The sequence below is a fragment of the Netta rufina genome, assembly GCF_964035555.1.
Source record: "Netta rufina genome assembly, chromosome: 2".
Taxonomy (NCBI): domain Eukaryota; kingdom Metazoa; phylum Chordata; class Aves; order Anseriformes; family Anatidae; genus Netta; species Netta rufina.
Genome location: NC_140124.1, coordinates 113,790,052 through 113,816,924, shown reverse-complemented (window position 1 = coordinate 113,816,924; position 26,873 = coordinate 113,790,052). Strand labels below are relative to the sequence as shown.

General features: G+C 36.5%; 1 protein-coding gene across 7 annotated transcripts in view; it reads right to left on the bottom strand.

The window, feature by feature from the left end:
• Positions 1-26,873, bottom strand: part of NOL4 (nucleolar protein 4) — a gene marked incomplete at both ends in the record, with an annotated part of 190,850 nt that overhangs the window by 27,847 nt on the left and 136,130 nt on the right. For 3 of the 7 annotated variants that reach the window (XM_084307038.1, XM_084307037.1, XM_084307039.1), the window contains 3 exons: positions 8,341-8,454; positions 19,960-20,151; positions 20,900-21,079. In XM_084307038.1, coding sequence (XP_084163164.1) covers positions 8,341-8,454; positions 19,960-20,151; positions 20,900-21,079 — 486 coding nt within the window. The remainder of the gene's footprint in view (positions 1-8,340; positions 8,455-19,959; positions 20,152-20,899; positions 21,080-26,873) is intronic. The other 4 variants (XM_084307041.1, XM_084307040.1, XM_084307042.1 and 1 more) reach the window with 2 other exon arrangements.

Sequence of the window (26,873 nt, the reverse complement as noted above, 5' to 3'; positions counted from 1 at the left end):
TGCGTGGCTATAAATCACAGTGGGGGAGATCATAGCTGCCACCTTGCTGAGAAGTTTCTTCAAAACACTTTCAGTGTTTATCATGTTATCAGCTACATTTTAAAGAATTTCTTCATAACATAGTGCGTCACAGTGACTTGCTCTTATCAACATGAAGAGCTCAAATAATCAAAGATTCTTTTACTGAGTTTACCTTTTATAATTAAACTGGTAGCTTTCATAGGGCTCAGAAATATCACCTCACATTTATCCTAATCTTACTTATCCTAATTTAAAATATATTTTAACACACGCATATATATATATATATATATATATATCATGCTTATATTGAGGGAACTTTTTGAGATACCTCATAGGGAAGGAAATAATGAAAATGGAGATAAAGATGAAGAAAGTAATATTGTTGCAATTGCAAAGTTGTCTTGCAGCTATCTCCAAATGTGATCCGATATGAAGAATTAAAGTCAGCATATAACTGATTTGTTCAGAGGAAGGGAAATTGTTTCCCATGTGCACATGGAGATGTACACATGGCTTAATAGCCTCATTGTATTACCTCTCATTTGCCTTGTAGGTAGTGATAAAGAATTGTTAAATTAAATCAAACTAAACCACTTGTGTGTTTTACAAGAAAAGTACTCTTTTTACTCCATTTGCTCTGTGCACCAAAGGTACGAGGACATCACCTTTCATAGCCTATAAAGTTGTCTGACTTGTTATTTTCAGCTAGTGTCTGGAATGAAAGGAAACCATACTCTTTAGATTTAGTTTTTAAAAAATTAAAACACAGTAATTTTTTTCTTATCATGTATGTTCTATAAAGTAATGACTGTCAAGCATTCTGTGGAGAGCCTACTGTTTCAAAAAGCACAAGCTTCAGCTGAGAAATACCTTTGTTAGGATGGGAGATATGTAAGATAACTTATTTTCCTCTGAGCTTAAACTCTCTTTCATCTTAACTTGTAATTTGCTATGTAACTATAAAAGAATCATACATTGCATATCCTATTACCTAGGGCATAAGGATAAAAGTGTATGTAGCGCACTCCTTTAGATATCCAAAAAACTCTGCATGCTGTGGTAACCTTTCCATGACACTGCTCACTGAAATGGAGGTCAAAACTGCTAGAATAACATGGACTCTCCTCTTTGAGGAGAGAACCCAGTCCATTGGTTTTGCAGTCAAATGTGACTGCTATTCTAGCTACAAATACAATAATGAATTCTTAAGGGTCCAGATTCCTAACTACTACAAATCGCCAATGAAGCTACATCAGTTTTCTAAATGATCTGGCTATTTATCTATAAAGTCTATAAAAAGGCTCATACACTTCTAGAGGCAATGTTCTATGATTCGGTTGTTCTACTTTCTGTTATTTATCCTCCCTCCTTTTTCCCAGATGCTCACATTGTGTCTTGATCCCCAAAACCTTATTTCAGTTAGAGGGAAAATGCTCATTCATAAATTTTGCAGCATGACAGCACATGATAAAAATCAGTTCTAAGCGACAAAACAATGAAACATAAGGCATTAGTAATAATAATAATAATAATAATAATAATAATAATAATAATAAAAAAAAAAAAAACTACCAACCAACCACTTGTGTCCCATAAAAGTAAAGACATTTTTTTCCTTGTATTGTTCTATTTGCTTTTCCAAAGGAAGATTTCAACTTTTCATCATCCCTAGGAAAAATAAAAGAGCAGGTGCTTCTCACATGCACATATTAATTTTCATAAACTCTTATTTGTTCTTTATTTACTCTTAGATCTTCCCTTGAAGAATTTTCCTTGGTCTTTTTAATTTCAGAAAGAATTGTAACAAGGCTAATCCACCTGCACTTTTTTTTTTTTTTTCCACAGAGTATCTGTATTGTGTTTACATGGCAAGGGCTTGGTGCTAGGGTGCTGCAGAAGTGGCCTCTGTTAGCAGAGCCCAGCAGCTGCCCCATGTGAGATCAGAGCCAGCTCCAGCCAGCTCCAAAGGTACCTGCTGCTGGCCAGAGCTGGGCCAGGGAGCTATCCTGGGTGGGACTCTGAGATTTAAGAAAGGGAAAAAAACTGCTGTGCAACAGCAGCTGGGAGAGAGAGGGGTGAGAAGCAGCACTGTAGACCCCAAGGTCAGTGCAAGTGCTCTGGGCACACAGCAGCAGTTCCCCTGCGGCCTGTGGAGAGGCCCCTGGTGGAGCAGGCTGTCCCCCTGCAGCCCATGGGTCCCACATGGAGCAGATCTCCACACTGCAGCCCGTGGAGGAGCCCCCGGTGGAGCAGGTGGATGTGGCCTGGAGGAGGCTGCGGCCCATGGAGAGCCCCCACAGGAGCAGGCCCCGGGCCGGAGCTGCAGCCTGTGGAGAGGAGCCCACGCAGGAGCAGGGGGTCTGGGGGGAGCTGCTGCCCACCTGTGGGGGACCCGTGCTGGAGCAGTTTGCTCCTGGGGGATGGATGGACCCCATGGTATGGAGCCATGTGGGAGCAGTGCTTGAAGAGCTGCTGCCTGTGGGCAGTCCCCGCAGGCTCAGTCTGGGAAGGACAGCATCCCATAGGAGGGACCCCAGGGGGATCAGGGGCAGAGAAGTGAAGGAACAGTGGAGATGAAGCATCAGGGACTGACCACAACCCCCATTCCCCATTCCCCTGCACTGCTTGGGGAGAGGACGTAGAAGAGAGTGGATAGGGGGGATGGTAGTTTTGCTAGTTTTAGTTTGCTTTTAATTTCTCACTGCTCTAAACTGTTAGTAATAGGCAATAGATTTTATTAATCTCCCTATGCTGAGTCTGTTTTGCCTGAGACGATAATTGTTGAGTGATCTCTCTTTCCTTATTTCAACCCACGAACCCTTTCCATTGTATTTTCTCCCACTTTCCCTTTGAAAAGGACAAGTAAGAGGACAGTTGTGTAGGAGTTCATCTGCCCAGCAAGGTAAAACCACCATAGTACCCTAGCCCAACACTGCTGTACACTGTCTTATGATGAGGTTTTATAAAAACTGCATCATGGAAGTAACTTTTCTGAAGAAGCAGAGACTGGCAATGGTTAAACTCTCAAAACAAAACTTCCATTTCTGTGACATGAAACAGAGCCACAGAGCTGAGGCCTCTACAGCAGCAGTACATAGAAGAAGCATCACAATCTCTATTCACTGCCCAGTACAGCAATGTCAGGATGACTTTGTTTCCAGGTTTTTCTATTTATTTAACCACTCTCCTTTTGCCCAACCAAGACAATAGAATGCACAAGAAATCATAAGGATTCAGATAATGCCTCTTCTATTTCTGACTGAAGCATGTAATAAAAGGTCAATCCAGTTATTGTTTCTACATGTTTGATTAAATGTGATGTAAAAAAATAAAGCCCTCAAAATTCAAGACTGGAGTTACTGTTTTAGAATCTGGACTCTGCAGAGATGATATGGAGAACAACACAAAAGCTCCCTATTGCCTTTGCATCCTCATTCTTCATATGAACGGTGGAAAATCAACCAAATCCAGGCCAGTCTGTAGGCATTTCACATTTTGGCAGTAGCATCAGTAAGCCTCTACAAATTTCAATATATAAACCTATAAAATTAATGGAATGGAATTTAAATATTTTTAATATCAGGCAGAATTAAAAAGTGAAAGCAACAGAACTCTTCAGTCAAGTAATATATTTCAAATATGTAACTTCCAGCATGTAGGGTACAGGCCAATCAACAGAGCTTGATTTCAAGATAATGAAAATGCACTGAAGCTAAAGAGATCACTTGAGCAATATCTAACACAGCCAGGCAGCCAAAGCACTACAGTATGAGCTGGTAAACACATTTATATTCCTTATCCAGAAGTCTCAGAAACTGACAATGCTTTTACTGTTAGTTTCGAAAACTATGGAAAGGTACTAATTTCCTTACAGACAAGATTACATTGTTTCCAATTATGAAATAAATGGTTGTTATGAAAAAAAATAAAATAAAATTGACAATAAGTAACTGATGCCAGTGAGACCAGCTTCCATACCTTATTTTCAAAATTGGATTTTTGCAGGCGGAGTCTTTGAGCCCTTAAAATTTTCCATTGTTTTGACTTTTAAGCTGGTTATTTTTGCTGAGCAATAATTGAGGTATATTTTATTTCTTCAAATCACTATTACTGTAGACAAACCCATATTTAGTTTGGAAAGTCATATTATTTTACTGGTGTACAGACTTGCCTTAGAGACCTACACACAGCATGCTCACAATTTCTTGTTACAAGACCATGTCATGCCAGGGAGAGGAGAAGAAACGAAGGAGACGATGAAAGAAAAATAATAATAAAGAAAGAAAGGGATTTCAAGAAACTGATGAGGTTTTATCTTAATTTCAGGACTGGACATATGACTCCTTGTTCATAACACACAGACTCTAATCATCCTAGCACTGACTAGGTGTCCCTAAGCTATCTGAGTGAGGCAAGGAATGTGAAAGTAAGCTGACACCAACCACCTTTGCTGGTGGAGGTGGCACTGTTCAGTGGGGACACTGCAACTCTTTAAAACACATACCATTCACTCCACAGAACCCACAAGCCAGAGACAACATACCTGCAGCAGGCACTTTTCAGCAGCATAAATACATAGACATTTTCTGCATAGCTACAGGCAGGGACAGAGAATGAGAGAATAAACGTGTGAAAACATGAGTGAACACACAAGGCAGTGTGACCAGGACCTTCTGATATTCACCCTGTTTTTTAAAAGGATCTGGCTGATCAAATTACTGAGATTCCTTGGAAAGTCCTCCATACATACGCATTAGGTTTTCTATCTATATCTGTAAATGTACATTTGCCACATTCTGAAAAATATATTTCAGAATATTACCCATAAAATATGTATGTATGTATGTTTGTACATCTTTGAAAGATGATGATGAGGATTCAAATTACATCTTGCTCTAAGGCAGATCTACCCCTCTAGAGGAAAAATAAAAGGCAATCCTTCACTCTGCTGCATGCAATAACGCATCTTTAATGCAATACTTCCATTCATGTCTGAGGGGAAGTGCTGAATGAGTGCTCTTACCAGATCCTCTTAACAATCTACTTTACAGAACCATCAAATGTCTGTCCTCTGTTAGAAACTCTCTTGATAAAATTTATGAAGTGGTAATTTTCATTATCTACATCTTTTTTCCCCTTTTCTCCTCCCAAACTTCCACTGAAGAGTCCTTAAAGCCTGAGTCCACCCCATTTGTTTAATGCTCAATATTAAAAATTTACACTTACAAAGCAAAATTAGAGCTATGTTAACAAGAAAATGAGTTTTTTGCTGGTTTGGTTTTGTTTTTAAATTTGTTTTTGTTTTTAAAGCTATGGAACAGTAAAAAAAAAAAAAAAAAAAAACAGGGTGAATTGAGTGAATTGAACCTTTGCAACCTTAGAATCATAGAATCTAGGAATCTTCAGGTTGGAAAAGACCTCCAAGATCATCTGGTCCAACCATCCCCCAACCAATAATATCACCCGCTAAACCATGTCCTTAAGCACCACTTCCAACCTTTCCTTGAACACCCCTCAGGACAGTGATGCCACCACCTTCCTTGGCAACCTGCTCCAATGCCCAACTGTTCTTTCTGAGAAGAAGTATCTCCTCATTTCCAACCTGAACCTCCCCTGGTGCAACTTGAGGTCATTCCCTGTAGCACTATCACTAGTTACCTGTGAGAAGAGGCCAACCCCTAGCTCCCCACAACTTCCTTTCAGGTAGCTGTAGAGAGCAATAAGATCTCCCCTGAGCCTCCTCTTCCCCAGACTAAACAACCCCAGTTCCTTCATCTGCTCCTCACAGGACTTGTGTTCCAGGCCCTTCACCAGCTTTGTAGCCCTTCTCTAGACATGTTCCAGGACCTCAATGTCCTTCTTGTAGTAAGGGGCCCAAAACTGGCCTTGAGGTGTGGCCTCACCAAAGCAGAGTACAGGGGGACTCTGGCCCTGCTGGCTGCACTATTCGTGATACAAGCCAGGATGCCGTTGGCCTTCTTGGCCACCTGGGCACACTGCTGGCTCATGTTCAGGCAACTATTGACCAACACCCCCAGATCCTTTTCCTCTGCACAACTTTCCAGCCACTCTGCCCCAAGCCTGTAGCATTGCATGGGATTGTTGTAACCAAAGAGCAGGAACTTAATCTATTTAAGAAAAAATCCACTGAAAAAAAATCATTTGGAATATAAATAAGAAAAGTGAATGAAATTTAAAAGTAAATAAAGATAAAAATAATAAAAGATGGATAGAGTCCTTTTACCTATAATGGACTGTCCCTGGATACAGGTCCACCTCCCACCTCAGCATGAGAACTGAACACAGTAGTTGGTTTTAAATACCCCAGTCAGATATATTCTGGAATGCTTTGTTCTCAATCTACTTTGTTAATATTATGTACTTGGAATAAATAATTACATTTCAATGGAACCGGGGCTAGAACCAAGGTTTTCTACTTCTTTAACAACTGTCCACTATTCCCCCCTTTAGGGTAAGTTTCTTAGTGTAGGCTTTATGGAGCTAGCTAACACATTCACATTGTTTTTTTCCAGACAAAACTATTCAGCAAATTTATCCTGAATTCACAAATAGTTTTGCAAGTACCAAATCTACATCAACTGAACTAATTTACTGTTTACTGAACCAAATAGCTGGGACTATTTGCAACTGTCTCCACAATGTTCTTGTAACACACTGACAAAAAGATGAAGGAACTGAAGAAAACAGACTCCACTGCATCTTCTTGTTAGGCAACTTTGCTACTTTAACATCACCTTTGAAAGAAAGATGATCAGTTTGGAGCCATGCTACTGACAAGTTTTGAATTCTGTAAGTAAAAGTAAAGAAACATCTTACCCCTCAATGAAAATCATTACCAAATCCTTCAGTGATAGTAGTACCACAAATAAAAGTAATAAAAATCCTATTAATACGCTTTCTGACTTCTGTCTACAGCTTTTTCAATGTGCTTGTTTCAACAGCTGACTCCTTGGAGAGTATTATGGGTTTATTATTTAAATCACTCAAAAACTCTGCTTTACCCTGTCTGCACTAAGGAGCCACTATTTTTGTAATTACTGATCAGGTTAGTCTCCAGACAATGCAATGAAAGTAACTGCAATTTGTACAAGTCTTTTCTTAGTCTCCTTGGCAAGCATGTTGAGTTTGTAGTTTTCTTTTTTAATTGTTACTTGACAAATCAGAGAAAAATTGACAGCATATAAAACCTGCAGAACCTGAATGAATACTAAGCCACACTTAACATTACAATGCTTTGACATGTGGTTTGTAAATCTTAATGCAAATGTACAGCTTTAATGAAAATACTTTTTTTTTTTTTTTTTTTTTTTAAAGAGCAGAAAAGCAATATCTCCTCTCAGCTCCTAAGTTAACAATAATCTAAGTGTGGTATTAAATATCCTTTCTTTAGCTAGGGAATGACCTGAAAGGAGTCAATTCCACAAAACAAACAAACAAACAAACAAACAAAAAGTTTATCTACCATGACTGAGCATGACTGAGACATATCTCAGAAACAACTGAGATATTACTAGAATTGAGCTTTTTGATAATCACAAAGAGAAATAAAGCCTAAAAGTTTTTTTCAATACAAATGTTAGACATTCACTGTATCTTCAGAGCAACTAAATAATCAGTGTAAAATGAGCTACCAGTTTGGCTTTAAAATACTGAAAGAAAACGTGTGATTCTTAGCAATTTAAAAACACTGAAATCCTAACACACAAAGTAACAGGTGCACAATCACATACAAAAATAAATATTTATACGAGGTTAAAAAACTCACTAGTAAGTCACCTGACAGCATTTATATATATATATATATATATCATAATAACTTTTCTGTTTTAGGCAAATAGGCATTTTCAAAAACATACACAATTTCACCTTACATTTATAAATACATACAAACATTTGAAAGAGATTATGTGCACAGCTAAACATTCTGACTCATGTATACAGGCACAGTTTCTGATATCTATGTAACATATATACTGCATGTTCTGTTACTTGTAAGTCTAGTAGGCAGATTGCAGACTATGTCCTCAAAATCTATAACCATTAAAAATCAAATATGTAACATTATTCAGATGGACTTTATAAATAAACTAGGCACCCTCATACAGCTTATGTAAATATATATAGACAAAGACATGCTGGCATATCATTTTAAGAACTACAGCTTTTGTATTTTCATTATCCTTGCTCGCAAGAAATATATAAGGGATTGCACCACCCTTCTGCATGGTACGCAATGTAAATGAGTCCAGTGGATTTATAAATATGGATGTGGAAGACCCCCAAACAAAACAGTACCTGCTGTCTATCCAACCGCATCCTTTTTGCAGCATTTCTGCTTTCACTCTCACAGGCGGAAGCCAGGATACTCTCTGCAACTGCTGAAGTAAGGTGTGAGGGAATAGGTCGTGACTATGAAAGAGAAAAGAAACAGAAATTATTTCTAGCATAATCCACGATATCCTTATCAAAGCACACAAATATCATCACCTAGACAGGAAAGTCTGCTCATTGAAATGTAGCTTATAGCAACAAAACAGGGAAATGGAACTTGTAAAGATGAAAAATGAAACTAGTTAGATGTTAAAGCTGCAGCTGATCTGCGGATCCATGAGAAGCCCTTTCCCCCCACAGCTCTATTGTCCAGTGTGTTTAGTCTGGCTCATTATGCTGTACTTTGAACAGACAGTGGCATATTCTCCGCGTTCCAGCAGCACCCTGGCCGTCTGATTCTTGTTAAGAAAACTGAAAGGCTTTTTATCCTGTGCAGCATGTGACAGAGATGACTATTGGTTTTTTATAGTCATAAAAAACAAACCAAAACAAAACAAAAAACCCTGAGTGATAGGACTGAAACATCACTCACAACATAACAGATTGTCAGAACATTTCAGAGTCTCAATCTGTAGTATATGAACATTTGCATTTCTTGCTGCAAAATGACTGATGTGATTAAAATGACTTTAAAAAAAAATAATCTGTTTTTCTCTTGATAATGCCAGCCTTCCAACAATGTAGATATTTTGTGGTTCAACTAGATATGGTTCATTTTTCTCATAAAAAACCTTCCATTATGAATTTCACAGCATTTACATGCTTTTGGTTAAAGGTGCAATGAAACAGAAAAACAAAACAAAACAAAACAAAAAAAAAAAGATGTATTTTATATAATATGATATATTTTTTAGTCTGCTGTCAGTTATGTATTTCAATATGGTCTTCCCCACACATTCATTGAGAAGACTATTTACACATCTTTTTTCCTAATTACATACCAAACAATCTGGGAGATGAAGCTCACAATATTAAACTAGTCTTATTCTTTAGTATACAAAGATATATTAGAACTATCTGGAAAATAAAGAAAATCGGGACAACATCACAGATACAGTTATGTACACATATATAAGCACACTCCAGAGACCGCAATTTATTAGACCATGTTCTGAACTTCCATAAATTTTCAAAGCTTCATTGAACTCAAAAGAACTGTGTGACTTTACAGCTACTGAGAAACTGGCTGTATACATGGAGCTTTTTTTTTTCTTCTTCTTCTGTTGTTTTGTTTTTGACTGGGCGGGGCTCTGTGTGTGTGTTTTTTTAGTGTTGTTTGTTTGATTTCCTTTTCTTATTCCCCAAAACATAATTGTGAACCTGTTGAGAAATGTCATTGAGTTTTGGAAGCAGATTTTGAAGTATTCTGTTCAGTTCTTATACAACCTTAGAACAGATTCATTATATTGGCTCATCTGATTTTATCGTTTTCATAATATTCCAGAAACTGTTAGGTGGCCATTACTAATAGTACATTTTTACCTTTAAAAATTGAAATCCATTTATAGACTTTGAATGTCCTCTGCAGAATGCCTATTTATTATCTCATGCTGTACCTTCTCTAATGCATGGGACAGCATTCTGGGACCAGAGGCTGAACTAGCTTTTAGAAATAGACAGGGATTTAGGGTCTCCATCTCTAGTGCTCTTGACTTAATTCTACCCCCTCACACAAGAGCAAGCTCTCTGGCATCAGTAACAGCTGTGTAAGAAAGACAATCACCAGCAACGCTGCAATAAAATATGACATTTGGATTGATTTGACAAAACAAAACCTATTGAACTTGTTTACAGTTTGCACAGCAATGTATTTCCATGCACTTTTGAAAATAAATCATTCAAAAGGTGAAGGACACAGATGTTAAGCCCTGGTGCCATTACAAAAGTTAACATTACAGTACATGCAGACACCTTTCCAAGATCTCCAGAGGAGGGAGTAAGCCTTTGAGGGAGGCTTTCACTGACAAAATTATTTTGCTTCCTTGCATGGTGGTATGCTGGTGATGATGACCTGAATATGTTATTGCATCACTTAGCCTTGCTAGATTCCTCTCTATATTTGGTGGCCAAGTATCACTATAAATGCCACCATTTTATATATGTTTCAGGTACATCAACTATATTAGCTGCATGAAAGTCTCAGTGTGTTCCTCTAGCAGTGGCTACACAATGATGGTCCAGAAAAATTGTTGAGTAAACACATGGCTAATTCCTCCAGCTACAGTTACAGCTCAGAGCTACAAGCAATCGTTCACACCAGATACATAGTACGCAATGTATGTGCCCAGAAAGTAATGTAATGACCAAAAGGTAAAATGAACTCAATTCCCTAGATTATTTGCTTATGGCAGAGAATGAGTTTATTGAAGTGTTCATTAACATTAAAAATGAGTCGCCATTATAACCAAATATTCATTTCTCTCAAAAAGACTGTAGCAGTTATGTTCACCATTGAAACATTGAAAATTAATACCTGCAAAAATGAATTAAACTCCAAGTAATGGAGTATACTTCTCTTGAAATATGTGTTAACCTGTAATTTCTCACACATCACTGCAGCCGGCTGTTGATATGTTCATGTCAAGAATTATCTAGAATGAACCCTAGGGAGAATGTAATGAACGCATGGTTGAGTCACCTGGGGATTAAAATACTGTAACAATGCACAGGAGAAAAATCATCTGATTAAGGTTCACGCTCTATCAACTCAGCTTGGGCAGAGCCCTAGTCTGGCATTGATTGAGATGATGAACAGTCCTCTGTCACTTTAACAGCTCCGTAGAGCTGTTAAAAAGATCTTCTGTTCCATGAAATGCCATATCTGTGAAACGTCAAAAAGACCAATTTTGAAAAGCCTTGCCTAAGAGGGAAAAAACACTTTGAAGTAATCTTATTATTATTATTATGTATTTCTAAATAAACTGAAGTCGCTGCCCCATCTTCTAAGTTCAAAGCCCCCTTCTGGCTTAGCTTAACTTCCACTTTTTCTATACTTCTGATTATTCATGACCCCTGTCATGACTACCAGCTATAAAGCCAACCCAGTCCCTGTAGGGTTCTGCACATTTCTAAACTCCCTATCCAAGGGTGAGACAGAAAGACCGAGGAAAATGTGGCAGAAGCAACATCATTCAATTCTGCAGAAGGAAGCCTGCGGGTCTCAGACAAACCAGTATTTTTTAGGCTCCCAGGGTTCCTTCTGCTGATAGCAGAGCTCTGGTTCCTGCATGTTTGAGACTACAGCAGGAAATGTGGGAGCCACAGAGTCCCTATTTCCAAGGGCTCGCAGGCTCCACAAACAATCCCTAGATCCAAAACCTCCTCACTGGTCTAGCATGAAAACAGGTTTCAATTTACTGGACAAATTCATATTTCTTAAAGGGGAGGAAAGAAAAAAAATAGAAAAAAATAAAATAAGAAAGAAAGAGTCATTACAAAAAATTCCTGACCAGCTTTAAGTGACAGAACATACCTACTGTTTGATACATAACATTCATAGCCCCAGACTTGTATTTCTATCACTTCACAGTGATGTAAATCAGGTAATATCTGTAGTGGAACTACCCATGTGTAAAAAACAGAAAAGAACCAAGCCTCTAATCTTTAGTCTGTCAAAACAAGCAACTCACATGGAAGAAGGCAGGATATAATTTTTGTCCTTTTGAAACAATGACAGATAGAAAAGAGGAAAGTGTCAATTTTATAGTAACTTTCAGGTGAAAGGATTAATAAAAAAGGGAATCTTTAAAAACATCTTAACATAGACCTTTGGAGAAGACTATACACTTTGGTCCACCACACAGCAGGGGTATACAGAACTCTTCTGTATTTAGAAATGAAACTGACTGTATCTGCACTAAAACAGCAGCCACGTTTTGAATACACATAGTTCTTTGTTTTTGTACTTCTTTTTGGCTGACACCCAACACATGTTCAACCTTAACACAATGCATGTGAAGAGCATTTTGACAAAAGATGTAAAGGAAATCTCCTAACTTTCAGGTACATGTGGATGCATCTCTTTTTAACACCTTTTGAAAAGACTGACATTCAGGAGCTGGTTGAAATTCCCTCAGTAGCCCAAAGGAGATGGCCGACCACCTCCAGCCCTCTCATATTCAAAAACTGCCTTACAAGGCTGTTTAAATCTGATTCTTGAGACCACCCCAGAGCCTTAAGATAATGATGATGATGATGATGACAAAGAAACAAACACACTTAACTATCATACTGGACAGGACCTTGTACATGGTTTTAAGATTTATTTTTTCATTTTTGTGCAAATTAATATAAAAACTTCACAAAATTACCCCCTTATGTCTTTCTGAAAATAAATAAATAAATAAATAAAAATCTATTGGCAAATATATTTTAGCAGATTTCTTCAAGAAAAATCATATCAGCTGTTTTTCTTTTGTAGTCAAATAACCATTGGTCTGCTTTCAAGAACATTAAAAATGAAAATATTTCAGAGGCATTGGTGGTGGTTAGATCTGGCTCTCAATAACCAAAGCATCTTACAACAAGCTTTCTGGAGGGATGGAGTAGTTTTGCAAACTTGCTGATTTCTTCCATAGTTAAAATCAGGAATATTTGGCCAAGATCCTCTAAAAAATAACTCTATTAATGTAATCTCTGGTTCCCTAGCATAACAGAGGCTAGTACTTTCAATATGCTGTGAAATACCCATTTTGTGGCACACATCATTTATATGCAATATCCCCAGGTCTTCTGTTTGAAGTGATGTGCCTTTTCATTACTGATATGGGAAACATGAAATACCCTTTTTGCAATGTTCACAGAATTTTTTTGTTTCTATAGGGAATCTAAACATAAAAATAAAAAAGTCATATTCTAATTTTAAATGTGCATTTGTAGTGCAAGTCTACCAATTACAGACATAATACAGGGACTATTTTCAGTCTAAACCACTAGGAGCAGTGTATTCACCAGAAAGAGGTTTCTAACTAGCTGTGTGTGCTACCCTGTGGTTACAGAACTGTTGCCTCTAAAGTTACTGCATTAGTGTTTTCTGTTAGGTCTAGTATTTCCTTCTAAATAATAGCCTAAGTTTTCATACAGGAGCTTGGTCTAGATACTTTGTCACATGTTACACAGGTCTGACTCAGTTCTGAAAAAAAATCAGCTATCAATTATGTCAAATAATGGGCACACATGCACACCTGGTAAAACACAAAACTTTATATCCTGACATTTGTGCATAAATACTCCCTTGTAGTTTAGGTCAGTTAACACCAGAATGAAGAACCTTGGAGTATAAGATAGTTGCAAGCATGTAAACATGGAAGCTAATTTCTTTTGTTCATAGAGACTCTAACAACTAATATACATGTAAATGTGTGAATGAGGACATATTTTATCTATTACTCAAACATGAAAACAAATTTTCCAAGGCAATTGGCCATCCAAAGGTGAAAATGAATGGCTGAGATGCCTCAATGGCAGTTACTGAGTTTTTCCAGAGGTACCCAAGCAGTCTGTGCTCCCAACATTGCGAGGCTCCCTACTGCTTTCCTGCATGTCAGCTTTTCCTTATGCATTGTAAACCAGTCCATTGCCAAAATGAAATATTATGCCACAAACCTTTCATAATAATGTATTAAGATCTAAGACAATGTGTGAAAAACCATAACATGTATCTAATAACGGAAAATATCCACAATGCCTTCTAAGAAAGGGTATGGGTTATCTTCAATGATTTTTTTTTACTCAGTATAATGCAGTTGTATGGCACAGAACCATCCTACACTGCGCAGTTAGAAGGATTCTGAAAAAATTCTGCAGAGTAGTTTTAAATGTCCACAGTAAAGTATGATACCACAGTCTGTTGGATAAAATTTTATAATTATTTTGTAGAAAACTATGAAATATGAACAACCAGACTGGCATTTTAATGCTTGCAGCAACTGTTTCTAACTGGGTTTTGATGTATTTTGCTCAGTCTTGCAGCCTGCAGTGAAACTGTGATAAATACTCAATTGTAACAGCTACTAAGGAATTCAAAGAAACAACTAGAATTTTTTTTTTTCCTAAAAGGTAGAGGAGACTTTTTGAAATGTTCAGTTATAATCATATCACTTTTTAAAAGTTTTCAGCTTTAAAACACATTTAATTGAAACAATGCATATTGCACATTGATTTGACAGTGCCTAAATACCTAACATACATGTATATATAAACTTACATATCCATATTCCTGTGTTAAGGAATTCCCATATGATACTTTTCAGCCAACTACTTTTCTCCTGTTGCTGCTGCCCCTACGTACAGGGCCAAGTCCTGGCCCACTTACTTAAGAAAGATTTTCAGTGGGGCTACTGGAAAATTTAATTATCTTTTGTAAATAACAGAAATAAGATCCGTCTAACTTAGTCTGCATAAAATCTGAGTATTTCATCTATACTAGTTATCTAGGCTCCTTTTTTATTTCTTTTAAAAGACAGGTATCTCCAGAAGTTGACTCTCAAGTCAGCTGGAGATAATCTCTCAGGAGGGTGTCATCTATGGGATTCACTGATTGCTGAGGGAAAGTCACCTAATTTCTCTAGCACCTTAACTCTTAGCTAGTAAATGTAGGTGAGATTACCTCTATCCTAAATACATATGGTATGACAGAGTGATAGAGAATCATAGTTCATTGGGCTGAACTATATCTGAGATAGGCTTGGATTTGATAGATTGGACTGGGTACTCCAGCAGCAAACAGTTTTCTAGTAAAACTCCAGAGGACCAGGAACAACTGAATCTGATTTACCATTGTTTCCTAATTCAAATACAGTGATCTAGGTCACCTACTCTTAAATTAGTGTCAGAAGCCATATCATCAAGTAACACTATAGCAGGGGTCATAATATGTCAGAATCACGGTACAAGAAAAACTGAAATACTTAGTACTTTTTTTTTTTTTCTTCCTGATTTCATTATTTCAGTCTTCAATTTCAGTCAGGTTGAACATTCTTTTTATCCCAGATTTTAATCTTTCCCTAAAATAGTTGTTGGGGAGAGGAAGTGCTGGTGGTAGTTCCTATTTCGTAACTTAGTGCAATTTTTCAGTCATGCTTATGACCTTTACTGTCAACATAGGCCTGGAGGACTGAAAAGCCAAGTGACTGCAAGGGCAGCTGGACTACTCAAAACTAAATTACTGAAATGAAAGCTTCCTCACTGTAAAGCTAAAACTCTAAAACAGAGACATTTTAAAGAGGCAGATTTCAGAAGACATACCACCCTCTGAAAAACACTCGATCACAATAAAAAAGCACTCCAGCTCACTAGATGCATTTAAAACATCTTGATCAGCATGTGCACAGTTGCAAATTGTTAAAACACCTCTTACAGCCAATTGGCACAAACAAAACACAGAAGCAGCAAAAGACATCAAGGTTGCTGATCTGTTATTGATAGATAACAATCAATAGGATAGATCCTGTTATTGTTCTTCTCAGCTCCTTCTTACTTAGGAGCTATCTTTATTCATAGTGTTATTCCTTTCCTCATCGCTGACACATCCAAACATCTTCAGACAATGAAAGGTATTTGTAACTAGACTTTTCTCTCCAATATATAACAGCAGTATCACTTAGTTCTTTTATAGTATTTATTTGTATGACAGTAGTGTCTAGTGGGGGGTGGGCAGGGGCAGGGGGGAATTACTCTTGCTAAAACCAAATTTTTTATGTTTAAGCCTTGATATACTACATGGGAAAAAGTGCATATCTGTGCAAAAGGCACTGTAAGGTGCAGTTTCAAATGGAATGCAGAAACTGAGTCTGATGATAAGAGATCCTGAAGATGGAAAGGAGCAGATAGTAGAAAGAAAATGTGATTAAGTTAATTCAACTCTATTTTATCATTTCAAACATTGCAATTTTCTGGACTGTAACTAAGTAAGTAAATATGTGTACTCAGCAGCTATTACTTTTTTTTCTTTTTTTTTTTTTTTTTTTCATTTGGCATTTTTTCACATATACATAGGCAGGGACAAGTCTAAAGTACAGATTTTTAAAATATTAGTGAAATAGGTCATTTGACTATTTCAGGGAGAAAACTCTTGTTTAGCATACACAGATCACAACCACTTAATATATAGAAAGGAACTCTCATTAACATCAGTCCTTCAGAGAGGGGCAATAATTCATTTTTTCTTTTGCTTATGGGCAAATGAAGAGAAAAACAAACATTTTCTTTAAGAACTTCTTAAAGTTGTGTGGCACTGCACAAGTGGAAGCATAACCCAGAGATATCATCCAAAATTCAGTGATTTCAGGACTAGGCAAACTTCCTTCCCAATGGAAAATTATGAACAAGATCACAGAATATAGTAAGAGAATGTTCTCAATAGACCATAAGCAAGAAAGAACAGGAGGAGAAAAGTGATCTTGCAATTCATGAGAAAAACTTTGACAATGCCTTGTTGAGGGATATGGTTGTGCCAGAATGAAAATGCAAGTGGCAAAATTATGAGCTAAAAATCAAATGAGGAAAGCATTTTCAATGCAGAAAGGGAATTCCTCAAAAGAATATTTGTAACAAGAATCTGTTCAAGCTGCCTTGGATTCCACAGACTCCAGGCTGTCATAAGTAGGTGAATAACTGTAAGCATCTCTTAAAAATAATAATAAGAAGAAATATTAACTAACAACACAAACTCATGACACAGAACCTTTCCTATTGCCTCAGAGCTAGAACTAGCCTGTTATGCAGTGAGAACTGTCATTTGGATTACAGATGGAAAATAACTGACAGAAGCAGGCTTCAGGCATGCTTTTTCATCTTTACCATGCAGTCTTACGCTAATTAAACTTATTGTTTACATTTTCTCTTCACTTTGCAATATGACGCTGTAGATAGCTGCACCACTCCACATAGTCTGAACTGTCACACGCCATTTATGAGATTAATTCTCTTTTTCTCTTGCAACTAGATGCTCGAAACATGGCATTCTGGCCCTGAACAAAATGAAAAACTTGTGTTTAATATGTCTAAAGTAAAAGGCACCACCTGTGGAGATTATTATCTGATATCCTATTTAATATAACAACAGTAGCACTATTGCTCCTGAGGAGATCATTATCCTGTTTTGCTGTAGCTGTGTGTAGCACCTGATTCAAATCAACACCGACATGTCCTTTCATGATTGTTTTGAACAAAAGTTATTATCCAGACACAAAGTGATTCTTTTCCACTGTCAAAATGGTGAGTATATTCAAAATAATCATACAGTCAAGTGCCTCTGCCCATGATAGTATTTTTTTAAAATGGCTTATAGTCATGACATACCAATAGAGTAATTTAGAAACTAGAAAATAATTAAAAACAACAAATGGATATGCGTTATATTTCAGAATTATTCAAGACTTAAACATAAAGCACTAGTAGTTCTCTCAGGAAGTTAAAAGGGAACTGCTCCAAAGATTTTGTCTCCTCTTCCTACCTGCAAACAGTGAAGCAGGACAGATTTTCCTTCTGGCCCAAGAAAGCTGCAATCTTTGGTATGAACACCTGTGCCTTGTCACTTCTATTCATGGGCAGCAAAGTCAATATTTTAGAGGGTAATTTGTTTGTTTGAAAGGAAATAAAGCCCATCATAAAATGTAATATTATAAATATAGGGAATATTTCTGAATTATAAAGGTTGCCTATTTGAATCATGTTCCTGGTAATCACTGCTTCTTTTCCCCTCCCAGGAATAAATTTGACCCTGCAACCTTTGTTCATATGAAAGTAACCTTTGCAAATATACATAATACACTAAAGTCAAACCAAGCTAGCTTTTATGGGTCAGACTGTAAACTCCTTGTTCATACAGAAAAGCAGTTGTGCAGATCTTTCAGATGATAAAAATTAAAAAAGTCAGTTTACATAACTGCTCATCAGCATGAATAATGATAGTAATGAAGCCATAAATTGGAACAGCGAGGAGACTTGCTAGCATCAGCTAATTTTATAAGTATTTTTATTTTAAAGTACAGCACAGCAAAAATATTTGGCACCATGAAAGATGAACAAGATGTTGCTGAATTATTCTCAGCTGGAGTGAATGGATATAATTTGATTCTACTTACTGTATCATGGAAAATATTTACTTTCTGTTTTTCCTTCTTTTATTTTGGAGGGCTATACAATTTGACATGTACACCACCAGTCAATCTGTGGTACTTTTATCAGTACAGCTGCCCTTTATTCTACCTGTCTATTTTCATCTGTGTTTCCATTGTTCAGAAACAACATTGTCCCAATGTTTCAAATAATTAAGCCACACAGTCACAAACACATACAAAAATTTAGTTTCTGTCTCTGCTGTTTGTGGTATCCAGTAATGGTCTCACCCTACAATAAACTTGATATTGTGTTCTTAAAACTGTCAGCTACCATTTTAAAACAACATATGGACATAAGCATTCTGCATAGACTGCAGGAAAGAGAAAGACAGAGAGAAAGAGAGAAACAGTAAAATTCAGTCATGCCCAGTATTTTTATGTAATCAATGGGTTTGTAGATGATTCATTAAAATAAAAATGGTATGTTTGATCACTAAATGATATCTATTTGTAACGATGAAGTGATTTCATTGTCATCTAAAGGCCAGAGAGATAGCTAAGACACATCAAGCATAAGGTAGGTAGATACTCAATTTCTTGCAGTTTTCCTGGAGTTTGGAAATATAAAAGTTTTTTAAAGATAATAAATTTGCGAATTGGTGAGAAGAGCTATTCTTTGCCCATTCTTAAGCTACTGGGTAATATTAAAATACTAATGTTGGAAAACACTGCTATTTGTATACTGTTTTCATGGTCTTTTGTTCACTTACAATTAGTAAAACTGCTCAAAATGTAAACTTGATACCTGTGTTTTAAAATCACTGCCTGTGTTTTATATAGATATATAAAACTATATATCTATATAGTTTTCTATCTATATAGTTTTCTATCTATATAGTTATCTATATATAAAACTATAGATATATAAACTATATATCAACTGAAAGATTTAAAGGAGTTACCATTACTGATAGTTCATAGGATAAAATGTGCAAGAAAGAAAATACAAACCATTGCCAATGCAATGTTACTACACTGAGCATTTGCTTAGATATAGCATTTTTCTAGCAAGATCTAATTTTTATAGAGTTCACACAAATGCAGTTAGCAGAAGTATTTTATAGAAAAATCCATCTTACTTCAAGATTTTGCCAGGCAAAAATCTCTAAGTGTAATCTTGAGTAGGAAATAAGTCACTATATAAGCCATCATTTGGTTTCTCTCCTTATACCTTGTTTTGTTTTTAATTTCTTACAGATCCATACTAGTTCATCTTGTGAATTTTAGTGTCTCAAATAATTTTTATACCAGTGAAGAAGGGGAATAAATTCAGGAAGAATGAAGGAGGCAAAAAGAAACCTCTGACCTGGTATTACCAAAAATAAATAAATAAATAAACGAGGAAAAAAAAAAAAGAAAAAAAAAAAAAAAAAAAGACACTAAGATGAAAACAAAATAGTGTCATGGATTTACATATGGGGTTTTGATGGAAACTAGGGCTGGGTTTTAAATCAAAACTCACCATCTCAAAACCACTTCTTTTCATCCGCCTGCAGGACTTGAGGTAAGTACGTATGCGTTTTCTGGCACGCTCTTGATACTCAGGGAATTGTCGCCTGCATGAGTCAATGATAGCTTGGATCTTTTCTTTTGGCTGCTTAGAGATTGGGACCATTCGGTCCAAGTTTTCATCTACAAACAGCCTGACAAACATCTGTTGGCAAGAGGGAGACAGAGGAGACGGGTTTGGAGGGCTGCTCTCTTCTCTTCCTAGCTTTCTGTCTTGATTACTGATAGGAAGACATTTTTTTCTATCCACGGAATAGCTTTGTAATGGGAAGCCAGAAATATTAAGCAAACAGTTCTTTAAAGGATTATTTGGGGGGTGGGAAGGAGCTAATTTAAGGGAAAAAAAATAAGGACAAGAAAAGAATAGTCTATAGGATACAGAACTTGTGAGATAAACCAGAACAGATTGTGAAAATAGGCACCACTTAAGTTTCATCATTAACAATAAGCTGTGATTGCTACATCATTTTATTGAAGTGAATCTCACTTTTCTTTGTTTGAACAATTGCTTGTGTTTTCATGCATAATTACATACACTGGGAAAGCAATAGCGAACAGCTGACCACTGGAATGGTCTTCTGATAAACTAGCTACAGCCCCTTTCCATTCACTGACTGAACATGCACATCCACACGTCCACACACACAGGCACATATACACACACAAAACAAAGCCTTGTTTTCTTCACTGGTAAAAAGGCACTGTGCCTTAAATTCTAAATAAAACACAGTAAAACTTTCATCTGTTGGCAAGACTTTAATGTGCATTAATATAATTGAAAAAGTTCCAGCAAATTAAATTAATGTGCCTTTAATATTGTCAAACTTACCATAAATAGCAATGTAAAAGGAGGTAGTAGAGGTAAACAAAGCAACAAGTGCAAGGGGACTTACATTAAAAGCTTTCAGTCGCTCAGCTTCTACCCCATCCGACTCATTAACCTTCTCAGGATCTTCCTGCTCATCATGGTCATCCTCATCTTCATCTCCTCGATTCAAAGACAGATCTTCAGCACCTCTGCCTACACTCTCATTCTTGCCAGAGTCATAGCTTGAATAGCTATGTGCAGGGGACTGAAAATAGATTTAAAAAATAGATATGTATATATCTGTAAAAATTCACCATAGAAATAAGGTCTGCACATCAAAAATGCTTTATAAACATTTAAACAATTCCGTGGTTTCTTTTTATTCTTGGTTCAACATTGTGTGCTCATGGTCCTTGTAAGAGTAAACAAATCTCAATAATATTCATTTTAGTATTTTTAAAAAATGTGACCAGATGCAAATTCAGTAAACAAATTACCAAATTACCTATGATAATTACAGTCAAGATACTTGCCATACATACTACATACAGAAGTTTCTAGCAAATACTAACTTCTTTATATTAGCCAAGATGTAAATAAGGGGCAATAGGTTTTCCACAAAATTCCAAAGTGTTAAACATTACCCATTTTAAGGCAAAACAGATATAAGTAGGAAACACTGATATTTATTCAATCAGTATGAAATATTTTCAAGAGCCAATATATGTTCAAAACATTCAAAATGTGCAGATGATCATGTTCTAGCTTTCACTTGGAAAACCCTAAACCAAATTAGAGATGCGTAGGTTGGTTAATTTTATGAATGCTCTGCTGAGAAATATGTAGCAAAACCATTTTCTTTCCTCATATCAGCATTCAGATTTTTCCCCTGAGCAGAACAGTCAGCTTACTGTATAAATCAGATGACCATCTCATTAAAGTGCTATCCACTTCCGAGACCAAAAAGTTTTCAGTTATCAAAAGAGTCAATACTGTGCATTTTTTGTGAAATATCAAGACCTCATTTACCTGTTTCCTCTGCATATGCTTCAGACTGACAAAACACAAAATGACATCAGTAATGAAAAGCCTTCTACAATGTAACACTTTAAGATCAAAGCTTTGCACCAGCCATACAAAAGTATCACAGAGTATTTTCACCAGAGCCATCAGATTCACATTTAGGTAATTCAGAGCTCTATTTTACTTCTATAATAAAAATCCTGTAATATTTCAAGATATTCCTCCCTTGCTTCAAAGCATACTGTATTCAATTAACTTCAAAGAGTCCTGTATCAGGTACTACATGATGAATTTCACACATATCTATATCTTTTTGTGCCTCTTGTCTAAATGCCACCAACATATATATCAAGATATATATATATATCAACAAATATATATCAAGAGCATAATGTGTCAGTCAAGAATATATTTCAAATACACATGGTTAAAGTCACATCTTGTTCTACATTCTGAGCCTCCTAAAACTGTCTTTCATTCAGTGTTGTTTTCATCAACAACAGAATGCAGCTGGGCAGTGAGGTAGGAGGGAAACGCCTACAAAACTACGTTCATCTTTAAGGTATATTTCTTGCTTTATATTCTTTCTCCAACTATTTTTTTTTCTTTCCCTATTTTCCCTATTTTTTTTCCCCTATTTTCATTTCCATCTCATCTTGGCCCTCTGTACACCACTGGTTTTGCAGTCACTACCATTCATTTCCTCGCCTTTCCTTTCCAGCACTCATGCTCCAAGCCTTCCTTATCTATCCTCCCCAGACTATATTATCTCAGAACAAATCCCCTTGAGTTCCACTTTTTAATTTCTAATGCTTCTAACATCAGATCTTGCAGCCTCTCTCTCATCCCCCTTCTTAAGAGTCTCTTCTCTCCCTAAACCCTTATAATAGACAAAGGGAGAATGAAGAAACATCAAAAGAAAACAGAAGGGCCAGCCTCTGGATACAAATATCTTCAACAAATAGTAAGTTCAGTATCACCTCCTCTTCTTACAACTGCACAGTTACAAGGCAAAAAAATTACCACTAATCCCAGTGTTCATGATGACAGACATGAGGTGGTGTGGGAAGATGACTTTGGAGAGACAGAAAAACAAACCAAACCAAAAAAAGGTCCATTTTCTTCTTTGGCACACTGATGTTTTATTTTCAGATGATGAATATCTACACTGCTGCCCATTCAGATCACTCGTCCTTGCAGGAGGTGGTGAATTCATTGGATAATTATGCTCAAGAAGAATATCCTGATCAGTTCCATCCTGATAGAAGATGCTTATAACATATCAGAGAATCTAGCATATATGAGCAACAGTCTTTAACCTTACTATTGGCTACCAGAAGGCCAACAGAAGCAGCCTGATAGCCTGTTACGAAGGAATGTGAAGAATGATTTTAAAAATAAAAAATAAAAATAAAAAATAACATTGTAACTATATACAAATGCTATGCAGTAGAAGATCTGATTTCAGACTGAGACTTGCTCTTTGGTACTTTTTTATTTCACCACTTACTATAGCTATACAACATGCAGAGAGCTCCTAGATAATCTAAAATCCATTTCCTGTGCTAAGCATCATATAAAGTTATATCAAGCAGAAGCTACTGCCCTGAAGAACCCTACTGTCTGAAACCCTTGTTCTGCAAACACTTGATTTCATATGAGTCATTTCATCAGACTAAATCCAATTAGACTACTCATGTGCATATAGTTAAACAGATGCAAAACTGATTTCAACATGTACATATGTTTGGACTGATGCCAAGATCATAAATTATGCACCAGGATTGAGATTTGCTTTTGTGAAGGAAAGGAATTCCGACCAAAGTGTATTAGCTGTCACTAGAAAATGCAATAGTTTCTTGTTTTGTTTTGTTTTTAAGAAAGCATTGCATAGAGAGACTTGTCCAATATTTTTTCCAAAATATTTATTTCAAGAACATCTTTGGTGTCATAAATGAAAATTATAGAATAGCATGCTCTGCAAAACTGCAAAAGTTGCATGGCAGAAGTAGTTATTCACTGGGGATTTGATGACTGTGTGCAATAGCAGAAAAAATCGTGGCTTTTTTCCTAGCTGGTGGGTCAACAAACTGAGGTTAAAAAAGCTCAGTTAAGAAGAAAATGTCTACATTTTTATATTTATACATAAATGAATATTTAGGCAGAGAAGGAAGAGAATGTTCCTCTCCGTTGTGTTGACTCTGCAGTTGCGCAAAAACTGATAAGCATTTTCTTTTGCTACTCTATTAAGCATCTGCAGTGGTAAACAGAGTAAGACAGCAGAGGCAGAGGACAGCTTTTCCCTTAGCACTTCTGTCTCTAAGTCTTAGAAGCCTTATGACTTAAGGTTGACCGTTTTTGAAAAGGCTGCTCCCACTTTTGCCAGGTAGGTACCATCTCATTCATTTCTCTGCATCCCTCAATACATACATTTTAAGTGTTCCTCTAGGTGCTAGACTAGAGAAGTGATCCTAGCTAAAAATCTTCCCCCTACCCCTGGCCTTTTATTTATTTATTTATTTATTTCATTTTTAACTCCTTTTGCCAGTATGTTTAAGACTTGGTTCCTGTTCACCACCTGAAACTACAAACCTTTGGGCTTGGCAGGAGGGTGTGAGCATGTAGAGGACAGAGGAAACACACATCTCTTGACAGCAATGCAAGATTAAAGTGATTATGGAATGGAAGCATTAGATAGACAAAAGATGTTCCACACATGAAATCTTTGTGTTTGACAAATATAGGTGCGAAAAGGAAGTGATAGAAAAGTAAAGAGAACTTATTCAAGGAGAACAAATGAGGCCAATGGTAAGTCCAGGATCATTGCCTCCTTGAAAATCATGAAGTTGTCTTAAAAATACTGAGATGTTGATAGATATATTATGGTCATCTTGTCTTTGTCCTTTTCTGAAGGTTCTGAGTTCATTGTTTCAATCTCTTTCTTGCAATAATAGGTATAAGACTCTTCTGCATTACAAAAATCAAAGGTTATTAATGCCTAATAACCTGGTTTCAGGAGTTTGTAACATGAAATAACCAATATCCTTCTAATAAATAAGTAAATAAGTGATCAGAGGGCTGGAACACTTCTCCTGTGAAAACAGGTTGAGCGAGTGGGGGTTTTTGAGCCTGGAGAAGAAAAGGTTCCAAGGAGACCATATAGCAGTTTGCCAGTATCTAAAGAGAACGTACAAGAAAGCTCTTTGTCAGAAAGGACAAAGGGTGATGGCTTTAAACTACAAAATGGGAGATTTAGACTACATATTCAGAATAAATTATTCACTCATAGAGTGGTGAAGCACTGGAACAGGTTGCCCAAAAATGCTGTGGATGCCCCATCCCTGGAGGTGTTCAAGGCCAGGCTGGATGGAGCTTTGAGCAACCTGGTCTGGTGGGAGGTGTCCCTGCCCATGGCAGGGGGGCTGGAACTAGGGGATCTTTAAGGTCCTTTCCAACTCAAACCATTATACAGTTCTATGAAATCACAAGTCAGTAACAAATGTAACTTGAAGGAAGTTATCATATCATACAATAATGACCTGGAAGGACTTCACATTGTGATCTAGGACATCTTGCTGCCACAGAATAAGGTCCCAACATAGTTCCTGACAGCCATTTGTCTGGTAGTTATCTTAAGACTTCCAATGATGGAGTTAACATGCATCTATCTCCCAGATATTCTAGGTTAATGTTTCACCATCCTCAGAAATATTAAGATATTTTTAACACTTACCTCAGACTTTTATAAACAGTACTAAGCATGTTTCTTTTTCACCTATCCCATATGGCAATGTATACCTGGAGAAAAGAGCATTCCCTTTCTTCCTTACAAGAATCTTTCAGATGTTTGAAGACTCTTATCATGTTCCCTCCCCTCAACCTTCACTTCCAGAAAAATTATTCATTCTCTGAATCTCATGTTGTTCAGATTCTTGACCATTCTCTTTGGCTGCTGTAAAAGCTCTCTATTTTGTCTGAAACTTTGTCAAGGAGCAATTCCAAAAACTCTAATGTGCATTATTCCACGAGGTCTTTCTATGAAAAATATATCCATTTATTGCTTGAATGATTTCTGTATGCTTGTAGCAGAAAGATCACATCACTTTGTTTGCAAGATAAAAGAATACCCAGTATATGCAATAGACAGTAATGCAGAAACCCAATGTTACCACCAGAAGTTGTGTTATTAGTTTCAGAGAAATAACACATAAATAATCTAAAACATAAATAAAAGCAGTCTACCAATAGTGCCCCAGTGGTCAGTAGGCTCAGACCCTGGTGTATGGCCATCAGACATGATTTGATAGATGATACTACATGAATTCACTGCATGAGGCTTTTCCCAGCAACAAATATCAAGGGTCACTTGGCTATTCTGCATATCTCAGTAAGTGTATGGACAAGGTTGTGGATGAATGGACCAAATGTTACTCAGAGACAAACAAATAATCGATATTGATTATTTGTTATGACCACAAATTGAAAAACAAAAACAAAACAAAAACAAAAACCTACAGCTCTGTGATTTTTAATGTTAAAAGGGAGAAAAAGACCCCACCCTTTCAGGAAAAAGGTCTCTGAAGGAAACCTAGTGTAATTTAAATAAAACAAAATAAAAAGCTTCATTTTTTACATTTACAGTTTTACATTTAATTGTATAGTGTTCTTTCAGTTCAATTCTTTCAGTTGCTACATTATACATTCAAAAACTACAGAAATTTGAAGAGATGGCAGACTGCAGGTTTTCATACTGCATGGAAAGGAGAAGCGTGAAACAGTATTCACTGTTAGGTAGAGATGAAAACACTACTCTGTATACCTAATTCCTTCCTAGAAATCTGTCTCCATATTTGTAACAATAAATAATAATAAAAATAATAAGTAAATAATTTTTTTCATAATATAAATCTGATGGAGTTCTGCTCATCCCCTCAGACGGAGTTGTACCTCCAACTTTTTCTTACTTCTCTTTTTACACGTCAATCTATCCCACCGAATATACCAAAGACTATAATTTCATCAAATGCTCTAGCAAA